The sequence below is a fragment of the Capricornis sumatraensis genome, chromosome 13 (assembly GCF_032405125.1).
Source record: "Capricornis sumatraensis isolate serow.1 chromosome 13, serow.2, whole genome shotgun sequence".
NCBI classification, from domain to species: Eukaryota; Metazoa; Chordata; class Mammalia; order Artiodactyla; family Bovidae; genus Capricornis; species Capricornis sumatraensis.
Genome location: NC_091081.1, coordinates 22,408,568 through 22,435,648, shown reverse-complemented (window position 1 = coordinate 22,435,648; position 27,081 = coordinate 22,408,568). Strand labels below are relative to the sequence as shown.

General features: G+C 38.5%; 1 protein-coding gene across 1 annotated transcript in view; it reads right to left on the bottom strand.

Annotated features, from left to right (window-relative positions):
* Positions 1 to 8,843: 8,843 nt before the first annotated feature.
* FRK (fyn related Src family tyrosine kinase) overlaps positions 8,844 to 27,081 on the bottom strand; it is a 97,290-nt gene continuing 79,052 nt past the window's right edge. Inside the window, exons 3-8 of the mRNA XM_068985296.1 lie at positions 25,574 to 25,737; positions 21,861 to 22,029; positions 19,028 to 19,186; positions 11,267 to 11,448; positions 9,435 to 9,600; positions 8,844 to 9,052 (exon numbers count right to left, since the gene is read on the bottom strand). Coding sequence (XP_068841397.1) covers positions 8,844 to 9,052; positions 9,435 to 9,600; positions 11,267 to 11,448; positions 19,028 to 19,186; positions 21,861 to 22,029; positions 25,574 to 25,737 — 1,049 coding nt within the window. The remainder of the gene's footprint in view (positions 9,053 to 9,434; positions 9,601 to 11,266; positions 11,449 to 19,027; positions 19,187 to 21,860; positions 22,030 to 25,573; positions 25,738 to 27,081) is intronic.

The window sequence follows — 27,081 nt, the reverse complement described above, 5'->3', positions numbered from 1 at the left end:
TCAGGAGGGCCAATTTGCTAAAAGCTAGTGGAAAACTTTCATTTTCCAAAGTCTTTGACCTCTCATTAACATTTGACACAAATGTCTGCTCCTTCATTCTTAGCTTCTGTGATAACACTGCTGATTTTTCACCACTTTTCTGGCTTCTTCTTTTCCACCCAAATGTAAATGTCCACCTCCCCAGGGAAAAGTGCTGATGCTTTTTGGTCCTTATTCTCCACCCTCTCCTTCAGTGGCCCCCTTTTCTCATGTGATTTTCTTGTGCCCACTCCTCCAAATGTATACTTCAGGCTTCACTTCTGAACTCCAGCTGCAAATATTCAACTCCTTAATTAACAGCTCAAGTTGGATGTTTTATGATGACCAGTCAGCTAATTAGCTCCTGTGATCATTGTCTCCCCTACTTGCTTCTTTTCTGTTATGTCATATCTAGTTTCTCCCAGAGGACAGGTCCTCCTTGATACCTAAGTATTCCTCATTCACAGAAACAAACAGTACCATTGCTTCTACCTCCAGAGTCTCATGTGGCTTTGTTTGCTGTCTCTGTCTCCTGCAATCCACTCACTTGACCCATTATCACAGCTCCCTCAGTCCTCCTAAATTGTCTCCCCATATCCATTCTCCATAGATTAGTGAAAAGAATATTTTCAAAGTTCAAATTTGATTATGCTACCAATTTAAAGGCTATCAATGTCTGTCCATTACTAACCTGGACTACACGGCCTCCCACAGTTGGGGCAGGACTTGCCTAGCCAGCCCTAATCTGTGCCTCTCCCCCTCACTCCACACACTCCTAGAAGTCTTGCCAAACAACTTTCTCTTACATCTTGTAGGTACTCCTAGCTACAAAAAGAGGCTAAGAAATGTGATCTTATGGCTGGGATCCAGGAACACCGATTCTGTTGTTAAGGGGCAAGGAGAGAATGAATAGTGGATAGCAGATTGGAGACAATAAATTAATTCTTAGGGAGACTAGGAGAAAGTAAGATTGCTTATAGGTTTATGGGTTGAGGTTCACATGAACTGGACATGGAACAACAGACTGGTTCCAAATAGGAAAAGGAGTACGTCAAGGCTGTATATTTTCACCCTGCTTATTTAACTTATATGCAGAGTACATCACGAGAAACACTGGGCTGGAAGAAGCACAAGCTGGAATCAAGATTGCCAGGAGAAATATCAATAACCTCAGATGTGCAGATGACACCACCCTTATGGCAGAAAGTGAAGAGGAGCTAAAAAGCCTTTTGATGAAAGTGAAAGAGGAGAGTGAAAAAGTTGGCTTAAAGCTCAACACGAGACCCACCAACCTTGTCATTCCCACTGCCACAGCTACAAATAACATAAGATCTGGTAGTTTTTCCATTTGCTTGGGTTTCTGAGAAAGGTGACATAAAGCAGCTAGCCTGCTATAAATATGTGGCATAAAGTTCACAGATGTACTTTACCCATCATACAAATGTAAATTATTTCAATGTAATCAACTGAGGAAACATTTTACTTGCTATGAAATACGTTAGTGAATTCACAACAAACTTGAACTCTGAAACAGCAAAACCAACTTTAAAAGTCAAGTTAAAATAATTAATTTGAAATAACTAGCATAATAAACAAATCCAATGAGAATGAAGACAGAACACTTAGGGTAAAATATACTTTTAAGAAAAGACTTAGCTTTAGTGTTTTAAGGAACACAATTAATTTTTTTAATTTAATACTTGCACATGTATGCATCTAAATGCAGAATTCCAAAGACTAGCAAGGAGAGATAAGATAGCCTTCCTAAGTGAACAATGCAAAGAAATAGAGGAAAACAATAGAATGGGAAAGACTAGAGATCTCTTCAAGAAAATTAGAGATACCAAGGGAACATTTCATGCAAAGATAGGCACAATAAACCATAGAAATGGTATGGACCTAACAGAAGCAGAAGATATTAAGAAGAGGTGGCAAGAATGCGCAGAAGAGCTATATAAAAAAGGTCTTTATGACCCATATAACCATGATGGTGTGATCATTCACCTAGAACCAGACATCCTGGAGTGTGAAGTCAAATGGGCCTTAGGAAGCATCACTACAAACAAAGCTAGTGGAGTTTATAGGTTTCCAGCTGAACTATTTCAAATCATAAAAGATGATGCTGTTAAAGTGCTGTACTCAATATGCCAGCAAATTCGGAAAACTCCAGCCAAAGGACTAGAAAAGGTCAGTTTTCAATCCAATCTCAAACAAGGGCAATACCAAAAAATGTTCAAACTACTGCACAACTGCATTCATTTAACATGCTAACAAGGTAGTGCTCAAAATCCTCCAAGCTAGATTTTAATAGTACATGAACAGAGAACTTCCAGATGTTCAAGCTGTATTTAGAAAAGACAGAAGAACCAGAGACCAAATTGCCAACATCCATGGGGCCATAGGAAAAAATAGAGAATTCCAGAAAAACATCTACTTCTGCTTCATCGACTACACTAAAGCCTTTGACTGTGTGGATCACAATGAACTGTGGAAAATTCTTTAAAAGATGGGAATATCAGACCACCTTACCTGCCTCCTGAGAATCCAATATACAAGTCAAGAAGCAACAGTTAGAACTGAACATCTAACAAAGGATTCATTAAAAATTGGGAAAGGAGTGTGTCAAGGCTGTATATTGTCACCCTGTTTACTTAATTTATATGCAGAGAACATCATGTGAAATGCCAGACTGGATGAATCACCAGCTGGAATCAACATTGCTGGGAGAAATATCGATAACCTCAGATATACAGATGACACCACCCTTATGGCAGAAAGTGAAGAGGACTAAAGAACCTCTTGATAAATGTGAAAGGAGAGTGAAAAAGCTGCCTTAAAACAACATTCAGAAAACTGGGCATCTGGTCCCATCACTTCATGGCAAATAGATGGGGAAACAATAGAAACAGTGAGAGACTTTATTTTCTTGGGCTCCAAAATCACTGCAGATGGTTACTGCAGCCATGAAATTAAAAGATACTTGCTCCTTGGAAGAAAGCTATGACAAACATATTAAGACAACATATTAAAAAGCAGAGACATTACTTTGCCAACAAAAGTCCATCTAGTCAAAGCTATGGTTTTTCCAGTAGTCATGTATCGATGTGAGAGTTGGACCATAAAGAAGGCTGAGCACTGAAGAATTGATGCTTTGGAACTGTGGTGTTGCAGAAGACTCTTGAGAGTCCATTAGACAGCAAAGAGATAAAACCAGTTAATCCTAAAGGAAATCAGTCCTGAATATTCATTGGAAGGACTAAAGCTCCAATATTTTGGCCACCTGATTCGAAGAGCCAATTCATTGGAAAAGATCCTGATGTTGGGAAAGATAGAAGGCAGGAGGAGAAGGGGATGACAGAGGATGAGATGGTTGGACGGCATCACTCACTCAGTGGACAGGAGTTTGAGCAAGTTCTGGGAGATGGTGAAGGACAGGGAAACCGGGTGTGCTGCAGTCCACAAGGTTGCAAAGAATCAGACACCACTGAGCGACTGAACAACAAGTAATAGCTTTATAACAAGTTGGTACAGTTTAAAGAGGTCTTTTTTAACCTTTTGTTACACAGATAAGTTACAGAGATGTGTAATATATTCACATGTAATTGTACAACATAAATATTATTAAAGGGTACCCTATAGAAATACACAATTTTTAGAGAAAAAAATCTCACTGAGATACCTTTAAAATATACTAACCTGGCTAATCTGCTTTGCTTCCCACTTTCTGAGTCTATAATTAAATGTAGATTTTGAAAAACGATTGAAAGCTAAGATATATTTTATTCTGAAATTGTGTGGACCATAAAAATTAAATCCAATTTGGCTAATATCAACCAACTTTTTCCTTTATAATTAGTACAATTAAAGCTTCTATTCTAAAATTTCAATAAATTATTACTAGACAATGTTTAGATCCTTCCCAACCAAGTGATTTTAGTTGTTTTTAACCACTTCACCCATTTTTATGTTATTTGATTTGAATCTCCTGCATAGCAATACATATAACTAGATGGTTAAGGCATGTTCAAGATTTGCTACCCTTTTCTGAAAGAGTTGACTATTTTCTATGAGAATGAAAAAGATGTTACACTGAAGTCTGTTGCTTTAGATGACTAATAGATTAACTACCCAGCAAGAAAAGTAAAAGGAAATAATTGGGTGTCTCTCTCCTTATGACTTAATCTTATAACTCCTATATAAATAGTATCACCTGAGTGCAGACTGAAGCTAAACTAGTTAAAGTTCTGAGATTCAAAATCTGTACATTATTTTTATTCTCCAGCTCATTTCTAAATGTCATAAATAATTTAAGAGTTTTACCATCAGTTCCTTAATATAAAAAAAGCAAATCTGAAGGCGTTTAATAGAGCAATGTAGGCAGTAAAAGGATGATACAGTGAAAATTAAAATATTTCTGGGGTCATGGATTTAAAAGATTTCTAAGTATTCTCCATCAAACCTCCCATCTTTTTTTTAGCCTATTCCATGGAATTTGGGGATTATGTTGAAGACTGTAGACCAAAACTCTGTAATGATGCCAGGAAATACAAAAACTGAATATTTCCAGATGAATTCACTGGCAATTCCACTCCCCATGTATAAAAGCCTCATTTACTTTTTTTTTTTAAAGTGCCCTTTCACACAATCTGAATAAGTATCCAAATTATCACCATTGTAGTTCACATATCTTTGTGAAGAGTCCTGAAAAGTCACAAAAAAACACACTACCAACCAGGCCATTTGGACCAGAAACCACATGCTCGAGTTCACCATGAAAAACAGGATTGCAGATTGGGCATATGCTTGGCAAGGCCACAGATCACCAGCTGAGCCTTGCTTCCCACAGGAAGCACCAGCTGGGTGACAGTCGGCATCCTTCCAAGGACAGTGGTTCCCACTGCGCCACCAGAGAATGGAAAGAGCTTGGGCCCCTACCCCGTTCAGTCACCCGTGCAGGCACCACGCAGACGCACACTGTGAGCAAAGCATACAAGCTGATGTGCCCAGCCTGATATCTCCCCATGGCTTGTGCTTTGGTGTCCTTTAAGACGACCCATTGCGCAGCCCAGTTTGCAGATTTCTGGTCACTTAGATTTATGCTTCTTTTGACCTTAGACAACATAAAGCTATTTCCTTCATAACCTTCTTAAGAGAGGCTTATTGGAATTTTGAAGGTTTTTTCTGTTTTAAAAATCCTTAGATTTTTGTTCACAGAGATTTGAAATACCACATGAAATTATGTACTCACATCCCTCACCACCACCTCCAAATAACTGAATTACATAAATAAAACATTACATAGAAAATGCTTTGCTTCAATTTATGGGAGGTAAATTTAACAAGAGCTGGCTCATTGTAGGAGAATTCAACTTATCTGTTCCTGATCCTTTTATTCTATACAGGGAAGGAAATTTATATCAGTTTAAAAACCTATTCCTGCTTCTCATAACTGAATCTATTATTTTTCTCTATGATCCATCAGGTAAAAACAAGAATAATCATAAATGTCTCCAAGAATCAAACGTGTTAAGTCAAAAGGGTTTCAGGGGGTATAAAGACAAGAAAGGATAACCTTCTTTTTACATTTCAAAATCAGACCTTACTAAAAAATTTATTGTTATTAGCTACTACAAAAAGAAAATGATATAGTAGTTGAATTTTCACAGTGAAATGGGAATATTTTAATTCATTTCTGTATATGTTCAATCAGGATTGAACTCCTAGAAATAAGCTCAAAGAAAACGAGCTATTTTCTTTTAATTTCTCTTTGCATTAGACTCTTTGACTTTAAGTAATTGAAGTTGCCTTATACATAGTCAAATAATTAGAAAGATTAGTGTTGACCTTCCCTTACAAATATTTGCTATTCAATAATCCTTGTGGCTCAAACCATAAAGAATCTGCCTGCAACATGGGAGACCAGGGCTCAACCCCTGCATTGGGAAAGTCCCCTGAAGAAGGGCATGGAAACTCACTCCAGTATTCTTGCCTGGAGAATTCTATGGACAGAGGAGCCTGGCAGGCTACAGTCCATGGGATCACAAAGAGTCAGACACCACTGAGCAACTAACACACACACACACACACACACACACACACACACAGGAACCAAATAACTCTATAATTGTTAGCTCCACCTGGACCATTTTAGTTTCAAAAAGTTTAAGTGTATATACACACACTATAATATGTATATTGCATAGCTACTTCATTCCAGGGGACTTTCTCCTTAATGGACGCCTACCCAGGCTTCTCTAATTTTATTCAGATAAGCCAACCTCCCAGCCTGTCTCCAGAAAAGGTACCCATATTCCCAGCTTCAGTGGCAGAACATATTCTGAAAAAAAAAAACCAAAAGTGTTAGTCGCTCAGTTGTGTCTGACTCTTTGCGACCCCATGGACTTTAGCCTGCCAGACTCCTCTGTCCATGAAATTCTCCAGGCAAGAATACTGGAGTTGATAGCCATTTCCTTCACCAGGGGATCTTCCTAACCCAGGGACTGAACCCAGATCTCCTGCATTGAAGGTGGATTCTTTGCCATCTGAACGACCAGGGAAGCCTAGAACTTATTCTAAGTCAGCACAAAACAGTCTCTTATTGGTCTAGGGCTGGGCATATGACCCCAACTTGCCTGAAAAGAAAAAGAATGATTTTTATACAAGCTGAAAATGCAAAGACAGAGACTTCCCATTTTTCTTGCTGGATGGAGAAAAGGGAACCCCAGTTGGCTCTGATGGCCATCTGTGATCATAGGAATGAAAACAATGCTGATGGCAGAGGGAAGGTTGGGAAAGACTTCAATCTTTGTTAACACCATTGATGGGATTCCCAGGTGGCCACTGGTAAAGAATCCACCTGCCAGTGCAGGAGATGCAGGTTGGATCTCTGGGTCAGGAAGATGCTCCAGAGAAGGAAATGGCAACCCACTACAGTGTTCTTGCCTGGGAAATCCCATAGACAGAGGAGATTGGTAGGCTACAGTCCACGGGGCCTCAAAAGAGCTGGACAACAAAAGCATCACTGAATTGCTAATGGTATTGTTCATGAAACCCTGTCTCCTTTGTTAAATAACAAAAATGCAACTGAGTAAATTTAAAGATCAAATTGGCTTTATTCAGTGATTCTTGAATCAAGACTGCATTTCATTTAACAAATAGAAAACAAGTAGGCCATGCCATAGAAAAAGAAGGACTTTTAAAAACAGAAACGGGGGTGGGGAAAGGAAGTTATTAGCCAAGAATGCATTGTTTTGGACAAGGTTGTCCTCCTAAGTGGGATGGAAGGGGTCTATCAGGAAGATTACCTCCCTCGTGCTGGCCCAGTGATTCCAGGTTGACTGGTTGGTTAAAGGCTACATTCTTGGGAGAGGCTGAAACTGCAATTAGGTTAAGTGTTAACTCTAGTTTTGCTGAGATGGGGCTTAGCACAAGTGACTCCCTACTGGGGCCTGTTATCTCCTTTTTAACAACTTCTGTCTTCCAATTCGAGAGTTACAGATTTACTTAGTGCTTAATCTACTTTGTGTTGGGGCTTCCATAACTGCTTAGAAATGCTCTTCCTTCCCTTTAAAGAAAGAAGAGAGAATATACTCAAAATATTCTCGATGTACTCAAAATTTTTCTTATGAATTGTTTCATTCATATTGCTTTACATTAGAAGATCTTTTCATATATATTTTGATTTTGAAACTTTCTTTGAGGACTCTCTATACTTATCTAATGAGGCACAAAACTTGATAAACCAACTGCTTAAAAGCAATAAGATTCTTGCAAAGGTTAATTAAAACTTAAGATGAGTAAAAAACCCTTTTGGCCTAACCAGACAAAAAAAAGTTTTGAAACCAAGGTTATGAGACCTTATTATTCCTGATTCTTACTCTCTAGATCTGAAGCAGAATTTGACCTGTTTTGTAGTCAGTTTGAAAATCTGGCCTATATGCCAAAGGTACATTTCTTTTTAATTATTCAGAAATCCTAGGTCATAAAGCAATCCTACTGATCTCCTCTCATTTTCCTAAACTATTTTGATACTTATTTCTCAGATCTTGCAGGCTATTAGATGTTTCTTGCATATTTCCATAGATAATAAGTCATCAGCTTTGCAATCTGATTCTTAGCATTAAGAGACTAAAACTAATGTAGATGAATCTCAGATGACACACATCGAGGTATAGAAAAATTCCATCATCTCCTTCTACAAAATGAGGGAGATTTTAATTCTTTTTCTCAACAGCTGCTTCATTTTTTTATGCATAGAAAAAAATATGTGCAATTACTCCAAGTACAATCAAGTCATTTAACATGGCTTTGCCATCATTGTAGTTACAGGATATTTTAAATGAGAAAAAAAAAAATCTCAAAGCACAGGTCCTGCTGTGCAGCAAAGCAATCAAATTCCTTCATAATAACAGTCTGATGGGATTCAGCAATCCAAGGAATAATGAATAACCACTTTAATCAGTAAACAGGAAAATGCTACAACAGTCACTGAGTAAAAATTGGCTATCATCTGTTGATCCTCTTGATCAGCATTTCAAACAATAAATAGAAATGTAAGTCTCTTTTAAAAAGAAAAATAACTCTGTTTAGTATGTTTGATTTGGCCAGGCAGTGGGGAGATGATATTTCATCTTAGACTGTCCTTCAGTATTGCCCAGTTGGTAAAATGCAGATTTAATCTTTTTTATATCATATGGCCAAATTTACCTTATCACTTGAATATGTGAAGAGAAATTCATTTTTACAGTTGGTTAATGATTGCATTGCTGAACTGATTATTGGGTTTTATTGCTGCTTCACTATTTGTTCTTCCTCTTCAGTGTTCATCATAGAAAGTTATTTGTATCCGAATATGAAGAATCTGTTACAAAATAATCCTCAAATTTCCAGTGCAGTGTCTCAAATGTCGGCCGGTCTTTAGGCTCTGCATTCCAGCACTCCAACATGATATTGTAGAATTGCAATGGACAGTTAGATGGTTGAGGGAGTCTATAGTTTTGACCCAACATCTGGATTACCTGAGCACCCGTCATACCTAAAACATATACAATGGAACCAACAAAAAAAAACAAATTGAAAATCAGAGTCTTAAATCCATAGATACTGATACCCTAGAGGACAAAGCAAATTGACTTCCTCAGAGAAACTGTGAAGTCCCCCATTCTCTTCCCAGGCTGTCAAGACTAAATCCTGCAGCAAGTACTGTCTAAAAGACTGCAATTCAAGAGCAAAGGATAAGGAGGCAATAAAGCACCTCATTAATGCAAATCATTATCATCAAATTTTATCTATTATGCTCCCACAGGCGCATGGTGTGGTCAGCCTCATAACTCTGCCCTCTAAGTCTGGGCAAAGCAGTTAAAGTCACACCTAAGTAAGTGACCTACAGCAGAAAGGCCCACTTTAGAATTACTCACCACTATAAGGCATTTTGCCATAAGTAATGATTTCATAAAGAAGGATTCCAAACGACCACACATCAGACTTAATGCTGAATTTATTAGTACGAATGGCTTCAGGCGCAGTCCACTTCACCGGCAGCTTTATTTCGTGTTTAGATTCATAGATGTCTTCATTCTCTACCTGTTAATGCATTAAGGAATCAAGCCAAGTTAAAGTGGCATTTTTTTTGGCCACCCTCATTCATCTGTAATCTACTTCTCATTAAAATATAGAGGGAAAAGATTCAAAATGAGTTTAGTTCAGGTGATAAGTACAGCAGCAAATTAGTCATTAATGAAACATTATTTGAGAGCCTGAAGTGAAAGTGTTAGTAACGCAGTCCCATCTGACTCTTCGCAGTACCCTGTCTCCTCTGCCCATGAAATCCTCCAGGCAGGAATACTGGAGTGGGTAGCCATTCCTTTATCCAGGAGGTCTTCCTGACCCAGGGATCAAATCTGCATCTCTTGCGTTGCAGTCAGATTCTTTACCATCTGAGCCACCAAGGAAGAGAGCCTGTGTGTGCGTGCTAAGTTGCTTCAGTCGTGCCTAACTTGCAGTTCCCTGGACTGTAGCCCACCAGGCTCCTCTGCCCACGGGATTCTCCAGGAAATAACACTGGAGTGTGTTGCCATGCCCTCCTCCAGGGGATCTTCCCAACCCAGCAATGGAAACCAAGACTCCTGTGGCCCCTGCACTGCAGGTGGATTCTTTACTGCTGAACCACTGGGGAAGCCCTTTGAGATCCTACTATGTGCTAAAAGTAGTACTGGAAGGAGCATTATATTACATATGGGAAACCCGTCTGTGCTGACACTGGTTTTATACCTGGTATTTAACAAACTAAGAAAAGTGAAAACAAAGCTTGTTTGTTTGTTTTTTATTTACTGCTGGTATTGAAGAGCCACTGACTTTGAGAATTACCATGTAACCATTTTCTAATACTGAAAAGTAGGATCCAAATGATTTCAATTACTATATCAACTCCCTGGGGATTTAATTAATTTACAAAGAGGAAAGACAACTTCATAAAGATCAAAAGAGAATCATATACTTGTGTTTCATGCTCCACACTCATATTTTAGGATATAATACAGAAATAAACATTTAAATTCAGAGAAAAACAGCTAATACTACACTTTCCGTATCAGTGTCTTCTGGCCTGATGTCGTAAAATTGAGGGAGGTAGGGGAAGGCAGTGCTTTAAAAACCAATGATTGCTGTAGAATTCTGGCAGCATGCGTATTAGTCTGGCACAAAGTGAACAATAATACATATAGTAACTATACAAAGTGCGCTGCTTATAAATAAACAAAGGAAGACAGAGGCTATCATTGTTTAGTCGCTAAGTTACGTCCAACTCCTCTGAGATCCCACGGATTATAGCCCACCAGGCTCCTCTGTCCATGGGATTTTCCAGGCAAAAACAGTGAAGTGGCTTGCCATTTCCTTCTCCAGAGGATCTTCTCGACCCAGGGATTGAGCCCACGTCTCCTGCATTGCAGGCAGAGTCTTAACCACGGAGTCACCAGAGACTGATATGAAAAACTGATCGTTAATGCAACCACAAACTTAATTACATACTTTCCCATATGGTTGGTCATTGTTTTCTCTGTTTCTTTGAAATTGGTGAAGAAACAGAAATAGAAGCTAGTTTTGTCTGTAGGGCCTTGGTATCCCGACATGATCTATGGAGCACAGGACTCTCAGAAATATTGTGGGAAAAAAACAGCAGGAATACTACTAGTCTACTGGCCTGGGAGCCTTTTGACTCATTACCAACTAATTAAAACAAAGCCAAATCCACCTTAAAAACTCTTGCAAGTCCAAAATCTGCCACTTTGTAGATATTATGTTCCCCAACAAGGACATTTCTGGCAGCCAGATCTCTATGGATATAGTTCTGGGATTCCAAATAGGCCATTCCAGAGGCAACCTGGGCTGCCATGTCTACCTGCTGCGTCAGATGGACTTTTGATCCAGCATCATCTAGGCAAAAAGAGAAAATAAGAGATTCAATTTGGAGACCATTTGAAATATTGAAGCAAATTCTAAGAATTCTGATGAGTGAGCTCTCAGTGGGATTAAGTGCCATAGCACTGATCTGTTGAGAAAATAAATATAATCAGTACAAGCCATTCCATTTCCTGTGAAGGGTTAATGAGGCAGCAATTTTCAGAGTTCAAACACATTTCAAAGCTGAGCTGCTCCCTTCCCTAAATGAACATTACTGAGAGAAAGGAGCAAAAGTACCACATGATCCAAACACAGCTATAAATATCTGAAAGAGTCCAGTTATTGCCATTTTGAATACCACATGTTACTGACTCATCTCTTCCTGGAAATTGTTATTTGGTTGCCTCTGGATTTCTTTCATTGTATAGTTTGCTTTAGTCTTTCAACCTAAAAATAATGCTAATATGCATGGTTGAGCCAATGAAAAGTTCTCATTCTTCCATCATATTGTTCTTAAAAACTAGCTCACAAAAAAATGAAGGCTCTATATGTGTAGTTATAAACTGTGTATATTATATTTGTACTCCATCAAGTTTGATGCATGTGTTAAAGTTTCTTCCTTAGTCTGTTATTCTTGGAATAGGTTTCTCAACTCTCTAGGCATGATATACCTTTCATAGACATAGTTTCTCCTACTGCTGATTCTGTATAATGAAGTATAGGAAATTTATGTAGTAGAGTCAGTCTGATAATTATAGAGAGATTAGTGTTCTATTGACTTTGTGAAACAGTGTCAGCCATCCCTGGATAATTGAGATGCTATACTGTTAATAGATATCTTCAAATTTTTGGAGAATTGAAATTGTCTCACATAAATCCAAACTATCATTATCCTTGTCTGAATAAGCCAAACATTACCAAAAATGCATTGAATTTATGGTCAAGAGTCTTACACACAACTCCTGATTTGAGAGGTAATTACAGTACAAGAGATGGGAACCCTGGTTTGAAGCTAGAGTGCCAGCTTTGAATCAAGGCTCCACCTTAGATTTCTTCCTGACTTTGGGCAAGCTGCTTAATACTCCTGTGCCTCAATTTCCCCATATATACAGCAATAATTACCATTACCTCATGGGGTGCTTAGTCGCTCAGTCACGTCCGACTCTTTGTGACCCCATGGACTGTAGCTCACCAAGCTCCTCTGTCCATGGGATTCTCCAGGCAAGAATACTGGAGTGGGTTGCCATGCCCTGCTCCAGGGGATCTTCCCAACCCAGGGATCAAACCCAGATCTTCCAGATTGCAGGTGGATTCTTTACCATCTGAACTGCCAGGGAAGCCCTTACCTCATGGGATTAGTTGTTAAAAGAGAATTAAAATGAATTAATACACATAAAGCACTTAAAATAGTACTTGACATAGGAAGAACACGGTAAAGTCTACCTGTTTTTATTATCTATCATTGCTGCTGCCTAATCAGAATTAAATAGTTTAAGATTTGTGAAACTAGAGATGCACGTGGATTACCCGAGTCAAAATGTCTAAAAGAAGACAAGCATATGGTTCGGAAGCTCAAAGGAAAGCATGCAGCTAGAGATATGGATTTAAGGGTCATTGTTTATGGGTGGAAGTTAAACATTAAAAGTTGCTGAGATTGCTGTAAGGTGACAGAATCATGAGAAATACCAACATTTACAGTGGGCATAGAAAAATAAACCTGCAAGAAAACTGAGAGGAATCAGCCTACAGAACAAGAGAAGACCCAGAAGAGAAGAGAACATCCTAACAGTCAAAAGTTTGAGAAGAAAAAGTCACCACCAGTGTCAAATAAATCCAGCAAGATAAGAACTAAAAAGCATTTCTTAAATATAGCAATTAAGAAGTCATTGGCGACACTGGTGACAGGAAGAAAATCCTCACTGGAGATGGGATATAAAGGGTGAAGGGCTGAATGGGAATTGAGGACATGGAGCTAGCAAGAGGAGAAATCAGTTTCCAAAAACCTAATCAAAAAGGGAAAATAACAAAACGCTAGCACAGAAAAATGAAGTCAAGGAAGAGAGAGCCATTATCATGAAGTTCATGATAGTGAGGGATTGTCATTGACAAGGTACTAGAGCAATTTCTGGAATGCTGAGTATCTTATTCTTGATTTGCCTATTGGCTGCATAGTTGTTAATTTGCTCACTTTACAATTACATGATAAATATATATGTAGAAAGGGCATAAATCATACATGTTCCTTTCTACATGTCTGTCATCTTTTATAATTAAGAAAATGAAATTAAATAGAGTCAAGGAAAATTTTCAAATGAGAAAGACCTAAGCACTGTGTGTGTGTGTGTTTAATATAAGCAGTGTATTTAAATAGGATCTGAGTAATAAAGGTCACTTATGACAAACTTACAGCTAACATCATACTCAATAGTGAAAAGCAGAAAGTTTTTCCTCTAAGGTCCAGAATAAGGTAAGTATGCCCACTCTTACCACTGCTATTTAACACAGTATTGGAAGTCCAAGCCAGAGCAATCAACAAGAGAAAGAAAGAAACTGAAAGAGAAGCAGTGAAACTTTAACTATTGGCAGATGGCATGACACTGTAACAGAAAATCTTAAAGACCCCATCAAAAATATGCCTAGAGCTAATAAATAAATTCAGTAAAATTTTAGGATACAAAATTAATATACAGAAATCTGTTACATTTCTATACATTAATAATGAACTATCAGAAAGAGAAAACAATAAAACAATCCTGTTTACGAGCAAATAGGAAGACTGCAGCCTTGTGAGAAACCCTGACCCAGGAGACCTGGCTCATCTGTACCTGGATTCCTGATTGCAAAAGCTGTGAGGAAATAAATGTTTGCTGCTTTAAGCTACCAAGTTTTGGAGTAATTTGTCGTGCAGCAATAGATAAAAGGTTGATCTTGGGAAACTAATATCAGTGCTACGTGTACAATTAAAAACGTGGACCATGGGGCTTCCCTAGTGATTCAGTGGTAAAGAATCCACCTGCCAATGCAGGAGACACGTACTTGATCCCTGATCCGGGAAGATTCCACATGCTGCGGAGCAACTAATCTTGTGCTCCACAATAACTGAGGCTGTGCTCTGGAGCCCTGGGAAGTCACTGCTGAAACCTGCATTCCCTAAACCCTTGCTCTGCAACAAGAGAAGCCGCCGCAATGAGAAGTCATGATCAGCAAGTAGTGAGTAGCCACTGGCCACAACTAGAGAAACGCCTGGGAGCAATGAAGACCTGGCACTGCCATAAGTAAATAAATAAATAAAATTATTTTTTTAATGGATTATGGAGCCAGATTTCCTGGGTTTGAATTCTCGCACAACCACCTTGAATAAGTTACTATACTTAGCCTCTCCATACCTCATTTTCTTCAACTGCTAAGTGGGGATGACAATGATAAGAATTCATGAGGTTGTTAGAAGAATGAACTAAACTGATACTTGTGTATGACTTAGAAACATTCCTGGCACAGAGTAAGTGCTATATAGTTTTCTTTAAAGAAAAAAAATAAAAATATATGCTCCTCTCCTACCACCATCCCATATGGTTGATTTCCAGTAAGTCACCTCATCTACTACTCAAAGCAACTACAGGAAGTAGTTTGCCCTGTCTGATAGGGATTCCTGGCACTCAGAGGAACAGATACTAATTGTTTTAACATTTTACTTATTTATTTATTGTTGGCTGCCCTGAGTCCTCCTTGCCATGTGGGCTCTCTCTGGTTGCCATGAGCCGTGGCTACTCTCCAGCTGTGGCGCGCAGGCTTCTCACTGCGGTGGCTTCACTTGGGGAGCGCAGGCCCTTGGGTGCTTGGGCTCAGCAGTTGTGGCTCACAGGTTCCAGAGCACAGACTCCGTAGTCGTGGTGCAGGGCCTTAGTTGCATGTGGAATCCTCCCGACCAGGGATCAAACCCATGTCCCCTGCACTGGCAGGCGGATTCTTAACCACTGGACCAGCGGGGTTGTCTGGTAATAAGTTGCAGAGATTCAAATCCAGGATATGATGGAGACTGAAATTTTATGACTCATAAGTTTATTCTCTACTGCCTCCCTAAAATCCGCCTTACACTCCAGAGCACCCAAAAGTCAGGGGCAATGAAGAGACTTCCATTCATACAAACAGTAAATAACTATACAGTTTTGTTCAGTTATGGGTATCTCAGTGAAAACTTTCCTGCTACATCAATCCGACAGGTGGACTATCCATGAGAATGATGAATTACATGCTGGAGCTTGATTCGTAGGAAAAGAAAATATGCTGACATACACTAGATGCTCTACAAGTATTTATTGGAAAGCAAACAAGCCCAACTAAACTTAAAAAGATGCGGGTATTTATCCTCTTCAAGTTTCAATAAGAAATACCAGGCATCAGTTACCCATAGTGCTAAAGTTTTTTGACAGACTTCTCCCATTTTGGAGAATTTTATTACAAAAAAAAAAAAATATATATTCATCCAAGCTTAGGGACTACAAAGATGGTTCTATAGAAAAATGTGTTATTTCAACTACCAAATACAACATCTAATCCTTTTACAGTGGATGTAAAAAGGTTTTCACTGACAAGCACAATAGTGAAGGAAACTGAGTGATACATTTCCTGCCCTGAAAGACTGCAGTGGCCTGGGAAATGTGTACAACCTCAGAGCACACTTCTGATACAACAGCCATATGTCAAAACTGATATAAAGGTTCACAGACCTGCGACAATTTACATCTGCAGCAAGGAAATATTTTCATTACGTTCCATTACTCAAGAGCGTTTCAGCTTAATAATATTTATCATGATGGGCTGTTTAAGAGTGGCAGATTCATTTTAAGATGACTTTGTTGAAATGAAACCCTCTTGATTGGGAAGGAATTGCCTGTAATGAGCACACCTTCATTACTCCCCCTGGCTACCAGGAGTCCGGGCAAATGAAGGCCTTTGTCAACTCGACCCTGATGGCTCAACCCAGAAGACAACAGAGTTCGTGCTCAACCCTGAGTGAAACACATCAACGGCCACAGAAATCCTCAATGTCAAAGGAGTCTGCAACATAACATAAATGTACCTGGCATTCACGCTGAATATCAAGAGTCTTAAAACAAGTGTAACCCCCAAGTCCCAAATTAGGTTCACAATAGCTCCAACTTAGTCTATTCATCATTTATTCATTCAATTAGTCAACACACAATTAGTGCACACCTTCTGTGCCCCTGACATTGTTCAAGCACTAAAACTGAGTTGTATTTTAGAAGAGACTAAAAATAAGCTGTCTAAATAAACCACTCATTACGAAATGAGTAGGGGCTTCCCAGATGGCTCAGTGAGTAAAGAATCCACCTGCAATGCAGGAGACTTAGGAGATGCAGGTTTGGGTTGGGAAGATTCCCTAGAAGAGGGCATGGCAACCCATTCCAGTATTCTTGCCTGGGGAATCCCGTGGACAGAGGAACCTGGCAGTCTGCAGTCCCTAGGGTTACACAGAGTCAGACACAATTGAAGAGACTTAGCACCCCAGCTACTACGATAAGAAGGAATGTAAAGGGTCAAGAACCTAGAGAGGGACATCGATCAGAAGGCTACTGCAGAATCCAGGAGAGGGCTGGTGATGATTTGCACTGGAGTAGTGGTGTTGAGAAGTGGTAAAATCCTGGATATATTTCAAAAACAAGCCAGTGGGATTTGCTGGTTGGTCTGATATAGGATGTGAGAGTAGAGAAGACTGAGATATGTATGTTGGCATCATCAGAGAAGGAAAAACCTCAGGAGGGGCACATTACCGAGGATAATCACAGAGATTGGATTTTGGACATGTTATTTTGAGATATCCAGTAGACATATGTAGTAGGAATGAGGGCTATTTATAAACTTTTATTTTTTCTTGCTCTTAAGCACTTTAGAGGGTTGTGCTCCCCTATCCCTTTGACTTGATTTAACCAAAAGAACAGGGCACAGAAGTTACCTCTGTCACTCCTGGTCAGAAACTTTAAGAGAAGAATGAGATTAGTCATATTTCCTGTTCCTGACAAAGTGATCAACAGACCTAAGACACTAGCCAGTCTATTTTTCATATGTAGCATGAGCAAGAATAAATACCTGTGTCAAGCCTCTGGGATTTGCAGGAGTTCATTACTGCATTATACCCATATTATCCCACATCATCCAGACTGACACAGCATTCACATAGAGAAGTTACAAAGGCAGCTGGATATACGACTCTGAAGTAATGGAGGGATATGATTTGGGCAATTGGTAACACATAAATGTTATTAAACAATAAGAGTGTTGAGAATAGCAAGGAATCTAGTGATGTTGCAAAAGAGTTTTGGAAAATCCCAAGATATCCAGAGGTAGGGGAGATGAGGGAAATCACATAAACTGAGAAAAACCAGAAAGAAAGAAAGGAGAAGAGGCCACTGGATGAAGTGTCCCAGTAGCCAAATGAAGGTAGTGGTTCCAGAAGGAGAGAGTATCCATTGAATTGAACACTGCTGTTAGTTTTGAGGACTGAGAATTGATGTTGCTATTTAACAGCATGAAGGCTTATTATTTGACAAAACATTTTTGTTGGAGATGACCTGAGATGACTCCTATACTTTTGTCCTTGGGGATAAGGCAAAAAGAATCAGTGCTGAGGTTATTCTCCCTATGGTGGGTAACACAATACTGTTAAATATGATATATTTATGCAAGGGAGCTAGGTATATTTTTTGTTTTTAACAACAGTTAGCAGGTCTTATGCTCTTTGTTCTTACCTAGTTTTGCAATTTAATATCACCAGCTTCAGCAATCACCCTGAAATGAGAAAACTCTCCTGTCTTTCTGATATCTTTGTTCTGTTATTCTCACCTCCCTTTACCTTGTACGTTGTATCAGCCCCACTCGGGCATGCCAAGAGAGTAGAGAAAACGCCTCTTCTTTAAGCATGAATTGTCCTCTCAGTGCTTGATCTCCGTTTCTTTGAACATCTCATTTTAATGCTTATAAGATTGTTGTTTATTAAATTATTCATTTGTAATAAACATCAAAATTCTACAGCGCCCTTAAGTCTTCTCAGACTACAGGAAGCAGATGTACAAATCAGGTAATGGTATATGTCTGCTTTTTAGCCTGAATATTCTAATGTTTTCTAGCAGTTGGGAGTATTTTAAATGCCAACAAGCACAGTGTTGTCAAAAACTGGCAAAGACAAAAATGAGGGTAACTTTCCCTCCTTTCCCCCCAAAATATTCTATGTCTCCTAATTCTGGGCCATGGAAAATACTGGCCCATGACTGATATTGTTCAGTTACTTACTGTAGGAAACAAAGCATCTAGCAAAACATCTATTCTTCGATTTTTCACATTACATTTAAGTACTCTGATATGTCTATGGTGAACAATTTGTTCTTCCGCTACATAAATATTTTTCCTCCCTTTGAGTACACAGCATACAGCCTATTAAAGAGTAGTTGAGCAATTCAATGTTAAGACATTCATTGTCACAGATATGCCATAGTAAATATCCTTTGGGTTATAGAAGGCTTGCTAAATTGACATTTATAGGATTCGCTAAACTAAATTCCTCTTTTTTTTTCCTTTTATTAAGTCTTCAGCTTACTTTGGAGATATTCTTGCAGACTTCCATGTCTCATCAACTCTGTAATAATATAAATTGGATCTTCTAAAGTGCAAACAGCATAAAGCTGGATAAGCTTTGGATGTCTTAGGTTCTTCATTATCTGTGCCTCCCTCAGGAAGTCATTTGGATCCATTGAACCTGAAACAAGAAGAGGGGAAAATCACTTTATGTTATTGAGGCATTCCTGTCCTCAGAGCAGCCTGGTGGGAATCACCGAGATTGCTTCCTGCCTCTCAGTAAAGTAAGAGCATTGGTGTCACAAATCTTCGGATTTATCAAGGAAGAGAATCAGTTCAACCAGGGCAACCTAATAACTGGTGTGTTGGTGCATCAGGGTTGTGCAGCTTATGTATTACAACCTGTAGGTGAAGACAGTTTGCTTCAGGTCCATATGAAAAATGAAGGAAAAAGGAGAGACTGACAGTCTAATTGATAAAACAAGGCAGGCATCTTAGGAACACAAAGAGAAGACATTCTATTAACATGAACACTGGAAGACACTGAATGCTTAATTACTGCAGCAAGGTTTTCTGTCCAGGATCCAAAGACTAATCATTGCCCTGTCCTTGGTGCCCACTGTGGGAAGAGCTGGATAACCATCCTAGAAAGCAATGACATTCTACCCTGTTTGTGTCTTTAATTCTGTAGGGACATATAGTATAGGCCAAGCAGAAAACATTCATGGGCCCCTCCCCCAAATTAATGTTTTTTTCACCACTTGAAACTGGCATTCCACATTTTCTCATGCATTAATACCTCCACAGTTGGAGTTTTAGTAGCTTGATAAGAGAGACATTGGAGCCTATTTTGAAGACTCATCTAAGTTAAATTGCACTTATATTGGCTCAACTCTGACTCACCATGCAAAGTGCCAAGTAGTTACAATCACATAGAATTTAAGAGAAAGAAGGCTACTTGAAGTTTACATTTCATTAGTCATTTTAAAATCTTTTATTTCTTATACAATATGATGTTTCAGGGTCGCTGATGTAATTGAAGGAATACTGTCATTTCACCTCGCAGTATTCCCTATAGATAGTGCAAACATTTTCACTGATGCTCAGAGAGTCCATTTTGTTCCTTATTCTCTCATTTTGAAGATTTCACAGCTAATATTTGAACCTCAAGAATGGATAAGCTTTGACACTCCAAGCTAACACTCTGACTTGTTCATTAATATTTGGTTAGAAAGAGTTACTTGTGCCCTGCAGGCTATTTCACAGAGGCAATCTATCCTTTGGTATGCCATTTAAGACTCTAGAAGTTCACTACCCAGGCTCAATCAAGCCCTACCTCACTTGGTGATCTTGAACAAATTACCAAACATCTCTGAACTTCAGTTTCTTCATCTCTAAAACATGGCTAATAATTCTACCAACATCATAGAATCAATGTCAGGGTAATAGTATTGTCTGGCACATATGTGTTCAATGAGTGTTGACCATATTTGTACTATTATTAGCAATCATATTCTTAGGAAAACCAAACAGATCAACTATGAATATCTCTTCACTGACTAAGGACTTACAGAGGAAGAATATGGGGAATTGGCTTATTTTCTCCTCCATCAATTTTTACTGAGCTCCCTCATTTCAGTTTCTACCACTGGTTTGCTCTACATAATCAAATAGGATTAAAGTCTTGAATAAAGACTTAATTTAAGACTGTGGCAAAATGCAGCTAAGAATAAAAGAGGCACCCACACCATAGTAAGGGACCATTTAGGGTTGTTATAATTAGTTTGGCCTATGGTCAATTACATATATAGTGGGATCATGCCCCCACCCCCAAATAATCTGATTCATGAAGTTTCCAGTGAGAGCATCAATTATGATCTTCATTCAGACAATTTATCTACAGTACGTTTTTATGTTGATGTTTGGGTGGTCATCAGATTCACGGAATACGGGCCACTTATGTATGTGTATGTTTTAGTTGCTCAGTTGTGTCTAACTGTTTGTGGCCCCATGGACTACAGCCTGCCAGGCTTCTCCATCCATGGAATTATCCAGGCAAGAATATTGGGGCGGGTTGCCATTCCCTTCTCCAGGGGATCTTCCCAACCCAGTGATCAAAACCAGGTTTCCTGCATGGCAGGCAGATTCATTACTGTCTGAGCCACCAAGGAAGCTTAAATCATTGCCAAATCAGACCAGCCACTAGAGCTGGAACCACAGTACATCAGGAGCCTCTGCAGGGGAAGCTTGACCAGCTGCACAGCAAGAGAGACCCAATCTCAACTCAGCTAGTAATGCAACATTAAATATTAATTTTTGCCCGTCAGAGCTACTGTGGGAGTTGATTTCGGGCTCGTCTTTATTGCATGGTAGTCTGCTAAGCAATAAATAGCTGAGAAGATTGATTAATGGCCCCAGTGAAGTGAGGACATTTAAGCAATCACCCAAGCTGTTTGCTGCTATTACACTGTAAATCAATAATAATTATTCCTGTTGGAGAGAAAACTATCGTGGAGCTTTTTTTTAATATAAGAAATCTAATTTTTTTCTTCTCTTTTGACCTGTGAAAGGCCTTCCTTAGAGAGCAATGTTAGGATGGATAGCTAGCTGTTTCTTTTTTGGAAAAAAAGATGATCAGATTGGACAGCAAAGGTTAGTCTCAGTTTTCAACAGGATTAGGATTCAAAACCACACATCTGCAGTAATTATGAAAATCTCAGGTACTGGGATCGAGTACTGTGGTCACCTAGCAAAACATTTGCTTGGTGTCCAAACCAGCTGTCCCATGACCTCTTGAACATTTATAATGGCAAGTAGGTTATAAAAATCAATGTATGCCATTCTGGTTCTCATACCTGGCTTTAATGTTTTTACTGCTACCGGAGTGGTATTGTTCCACAGGCCTTCCCACACTTCACCAAACTGACCAGATCCTAATCGCTTCAAAAGTTGTATGGAGCTGCGGTCAATCTCCCACTGGTCCACAGTTTTATATGACAAATCAAAGGGAGCTGGGACTTCTATCTGTTTCACAGAATAATTAGAATACTGGTAAGAAAAAAGTTATATTTAACATTTTTTGGTTGAAAATAATCTAAGTACTTTTAGAGACATCACTTTTAAAAACAAAATATTGTAAATTTTATCCCAATTACTTTATTTTTTTCTTAATCAATGTATTTTTATTTATTTTTTAAATATAAATTTATTTATTTTAATTGGAGGTTAATTACTTTACAATATTGTATTGGTTTTGCCATACATCAACATGAATCCACCACAGATATACACGTGTTTCCCATCCTGAACCCCCCTCCCTTCTCCCTCCTCATACCATCCCTCTGGGTTATCCCAGTGCACCAGCCCCAAGCATCCTGTATCCTGCATCAAACCTGGACTGGTAATTCATTTCATATATGATATTATATATGTTTCAGTGCCATTCTGCCAAATCATCCCACCCTCTCCCTCTCCCACAGAGTCCAAAAGACTGTTCTATACATCTGTGTCTCTTTTGCTATCTCACATACAGGATTATCGTTACCATCTTTCTAAATTCCATATATATGCATTAGTATACTATATTGGTGTTTTTCTTTCTGGCTTACTTCACTCTGGATAATCGGCTCCAGTTTCATCCACCTCATTAGAACGGATTCACATGTATTCTTTTTAATGGCTGAGTAATACTCCATTGTGTATATGTACCACAGCTTTCTTATCCATTCATCTGCTGGTGGACATCTAGGTTGCTTCCATGTCCTGGCTATTATAAACAGTGCTGCGATGAACATTGGGGTACACGTGTCTCTTTCATTTCTGGTTTCCTTGGTGCGTATGCCCAGCAGTGGGATTGCTGGGTCATAAGGCAGTTCTATTTCCAGTTTTTTAAGGAATCTCCACACTGTTCTCCATAGTGACTGTACTAGTTTGCATTCCCACCAACAGTCTAAGAGGATTCCTTTTCTCCACACCCTCTCCAGCATTTATTGCTTGTAGACTTTTAGATAGCAGCCATTCTGATTGGTGTGAAATGGTACCTCATTGTGGTTTTGATTTGCATTTCTCTGATAATGAGTGATGTTGGGCATCTCTTCATGTGTTTGTTAGCCATCTGTATGTCTTATTTGGAGAAATGTCTGTTTAGTTCTTTGGCCCATTTTTTGATTGGGTCGATTATTTTTCTGGAATTGAGCTGCAGGAGTTGCTTGTATATTTTTGAGATTAGTTGTTTGTCAGTTGCTTCATTTGCTATTATTTTCTCCCATTCTGAAGGTTGTCTTTTTTCACCTTGCTTATAGTTTCCTTTGTTGTGCAGAAGCTTGTAAGTTTAATTAGGTCCCATTTATTTTTGCTTTTATTTCCAATATTCTGGAAGGTGGGTCATAGAGGATCCTGCTGTGATTTATGTTGGAGAGTGTTTTGCCTATGTTCTCCTGTAGGAGTTTTATAGTTTCTGGTCTTACATTTAGATCTTTAATCCATTTTGAGTTTATTTTTGTGTATGGTGTTAGCAAGTGATCTAGTTTCATTCTTTTACAAGTGGTTGACCCAGTTACTTTAAAATGAAAAGCAATAGTGGTAGAATCTGTGCTATTACCTCACCCAGGTGCTCTCCTCCCAAATCCTGCTACATCAGGCACCTTGCTGTCCATTGATCCCATCCCAAGCCCACTTATAATGTCCCCCTCCCACTTATCTGGTGTGCATTCTCTCTGTATCCTACCTAAATCAAGGGTCAAGGTCAAATGAAGTTCCATCTCATCCACAGTTATTTCCCCAACTCTCTGACCCATAGCATCTACCATATGTATCATCAAATTTCTCATAATTAATTTCATCTTTTTTCAATTTTATTTACTTATTTGTTCATTCATTTACTTAATAAATAAATATTTTTCAAGCACCAACTAGGCTTCAGTGTATAAACAAAACAGGCATGGCTTCTGCTCTATACTTCACAATCTAGCTTGTCATCTGTCATTAGACATTTATCTTATTTCCTACACTAAGTCATCGGCATCTTGAGTGCACAGAAGGTCACCTATGTTTTGTAAATCTTTTCCCTATCTGAATTCAACATTGTGAGTTAAACTAGGTATTTTTAAGTCATGTCTTGGTATCAGGTGAGCTATTTCTTATCATAAGCTTAGCTATTCTTGTGAGGTCATTTCTGTACCATCTAAGATGTATATGCATGCATGCTCAGTTGCTCAGTCATGTCTGATTCTTCGCGATACCATGGATTGCAGCCCACCAAGATTCTCTGTCCATGGGATTTTCTAGGCAAGAATACTGGAGTGGATTCCTCCAGGGGATCTTCCCAACCTAGGGATTGAACCCACGTCTCCTGCATTGGCAGGTGGATTCTTTACCACTGAGCCACTGGTGATACCCTAAGATGTATATACTTCTACCAAAATTGCATATTCAGTTGGCAGGATTTAACTCAACAAATTCCCTACATAATGATCAGAATTCTTCTGCTTCGACGTGTCTATAGAATTCCAATCAGGCATCATCAGGAAGTTTTAAGCAGTCATCCAGTTATAAACCACAGGACTGGCTATACCATTGACCTAAACTCTGATGAGGAGGTACATGAGTAGGTACATGAGCCCTAAACTCTGATGAGGAGCTGCGGGTTTGCACAGTTAAGGTGACTGACCACTAACTTTAAACACATTTAGGTAAAACATGCAAACGATGGAATTTAATGACAGAGGTAGATAAAAATTCTATAAATGTTATCTCATTCCACCAAACACCAGGCCAAATAAACTGTTGAACAGTTAAATGATACCAATTATATGCAGACAACTGGATAATGAACCTGGTCATTTCATGTTAATATTCCTGAATACAGATCATCTAAGTAAGAATTCTATTCCAGCACTTTTTTCTCTTCCAGCCATATCATTAAATGCTCCAGTATCGGGATATTAGATTAGTGTCTTAGTGCAAAGAATGAATATTTTCTGTGTTCAGTGACTGCTTAAGGTCAGGACTTGGCAAACTTCTTCTGAAAAGGATGAGATCATAAATATTTTAGATTTAGTGAGCCATATAGTCTCTGTTTCAACTACCAAACTCTGCTATTATAGCAAAAAGACAAAGACTATAAATGAATGAGTGTGTCTACGTTCCAATAAAATTTATTTATAAAAATACTGGGGCTTCCCTGGTAGCTCAGTCAGTAAAGAATCTGCCTGAAGAGAAGGAGATCAGGGTTCGATCACTGGGTCGGGAAGAGCCCCTGGAGGAGAAAATGGCAACCCACTCCAGTATCCTTGCCTGGAAAAATCCCATGGACAAAGAAGCCTGGTGGGCGCAGTACATGGGGTCACAAAGAGATAGGCACGACTGAGCAACACTTTACACTTTCATAAAAATATTAATAAGTGTGGGGTAGTATTGGCTCATAGGCCATCGTTTGCCTATCCATGCCTTAGGTATTCAATGACCTTTTTTTTTTTTTTCCTGAGCTAGCATATATGACAAAAAACTCCAATATCTGAAGGAAAAAAGTAACTTCAACAGTAAGGAACACAGCTTGAAAGCATTTCACCTTTAAGCATGGTTTTCCCAGCTTGACACACAGGCCATCACTTGTCTTGGTGTAGTGACTCACGAATTCATTCAATGTTGAAAAGGTTCTTCTCCGGGTGAGGAAAAAGCCCCCTTCATCCAGTCTTCTGATTCTGTAGTGTTTCACAACCCCTTCATCTAAAACTGGAACCCAGAATAAGTCCTTTTAATAAACTTGCCAAAGCAAAAGAGATTTTATTTTTTTTATGATGATAGTTCCATGCATGGAATAAAATTTTAACAAATTCTATTTATTTCTCAACTTTTCTTTCAGAAAAGGCTTCAGGAGGCTTACAAAAGCATATAGCAGAATAAAAAGGAAAAAAGAATGGGAAAATCATATTTTAAAGGAAATATAAAAATAAAAGAGTACGGTTAACACTAAAAAAAACTATGCTTTGAGCCCTAGTATACTTGTTTAAAACAAGCTATAAAAGTGACTGTATTATTATTTTAGCAATGTAAAGAAGGAAATGGTTTCAGAAATCACAGTGTTCATAAGATAAAATCACAAAAGATATTTAGAAACAGTTCTTTCTGGTACAGAGACAAAGGACAATTTTCTCCCATTAAATTATATTACATGGACACTGAAATAAAAGTGCTCTCAGGAAACAAAATCTATGTATAGATATATAGATATAGACATAGGAAGGGAAGGAAGGAGAGACAGAGAAAAACATTATTTAGCCTTTAAAAATTAAAAAAAGGAAATCCTGTCATTTGCAACAATGAATGAAACTGGAGGCCACTGTGCTAAGTAAAATAAGACACAGGAAGACAAACACTGCATAGCATCATTTATATGTGGAATTTTTAAAAAATGAACTTATAGAAATAGACAAATGGCTGCCTGGGGGTGGGATGGGAGGAATAGGAATAGAGAGGAACTGATAAAAGGGAATAAAATTTCAGCCGTAAGATGAATAAGGTCTAAACATCTGGTATATAACATGGTAGGGGATAACACTATATTACATAGGTGAAATTTGCTGACAGTAATTGTCACATGTTCTCACCAAAAAGAGAGAGAAATATATGAGGTGACAGATATTTTAATTAACTCGATGTAGGGAGAGGGAATCCTTTCATGATGTATATGTATTTCAAATCATCATGTTGTACACTTAAATATCTTTTTGTCAATTAAACCTCAATAAAACTGAAAAAATCATATAATCTGCATACATGAAAATATTTTACTTTCAGTTCTTTATATTAAATGCAGAGGGCAGGCAAACATTTAGCTCTTCCAAAAATAACATAAGGTTCTTAAATCATAATTTTTTAAGTGTCTAGAACACATTCTTGTACTCTGATCTGTCAAGTTACCATTCCCTTTGACTATAACTCTTGAGGCAATGTTAATTGCCTTAAATAATCATCACCAAATAGAGGGGTTTTATTAGGATATAAAACTACGCTTATACAGATTTCTGTATATGGATTAAAAAGCTAAAAAAAAAAAAAGAGAGATGTAAACAATAT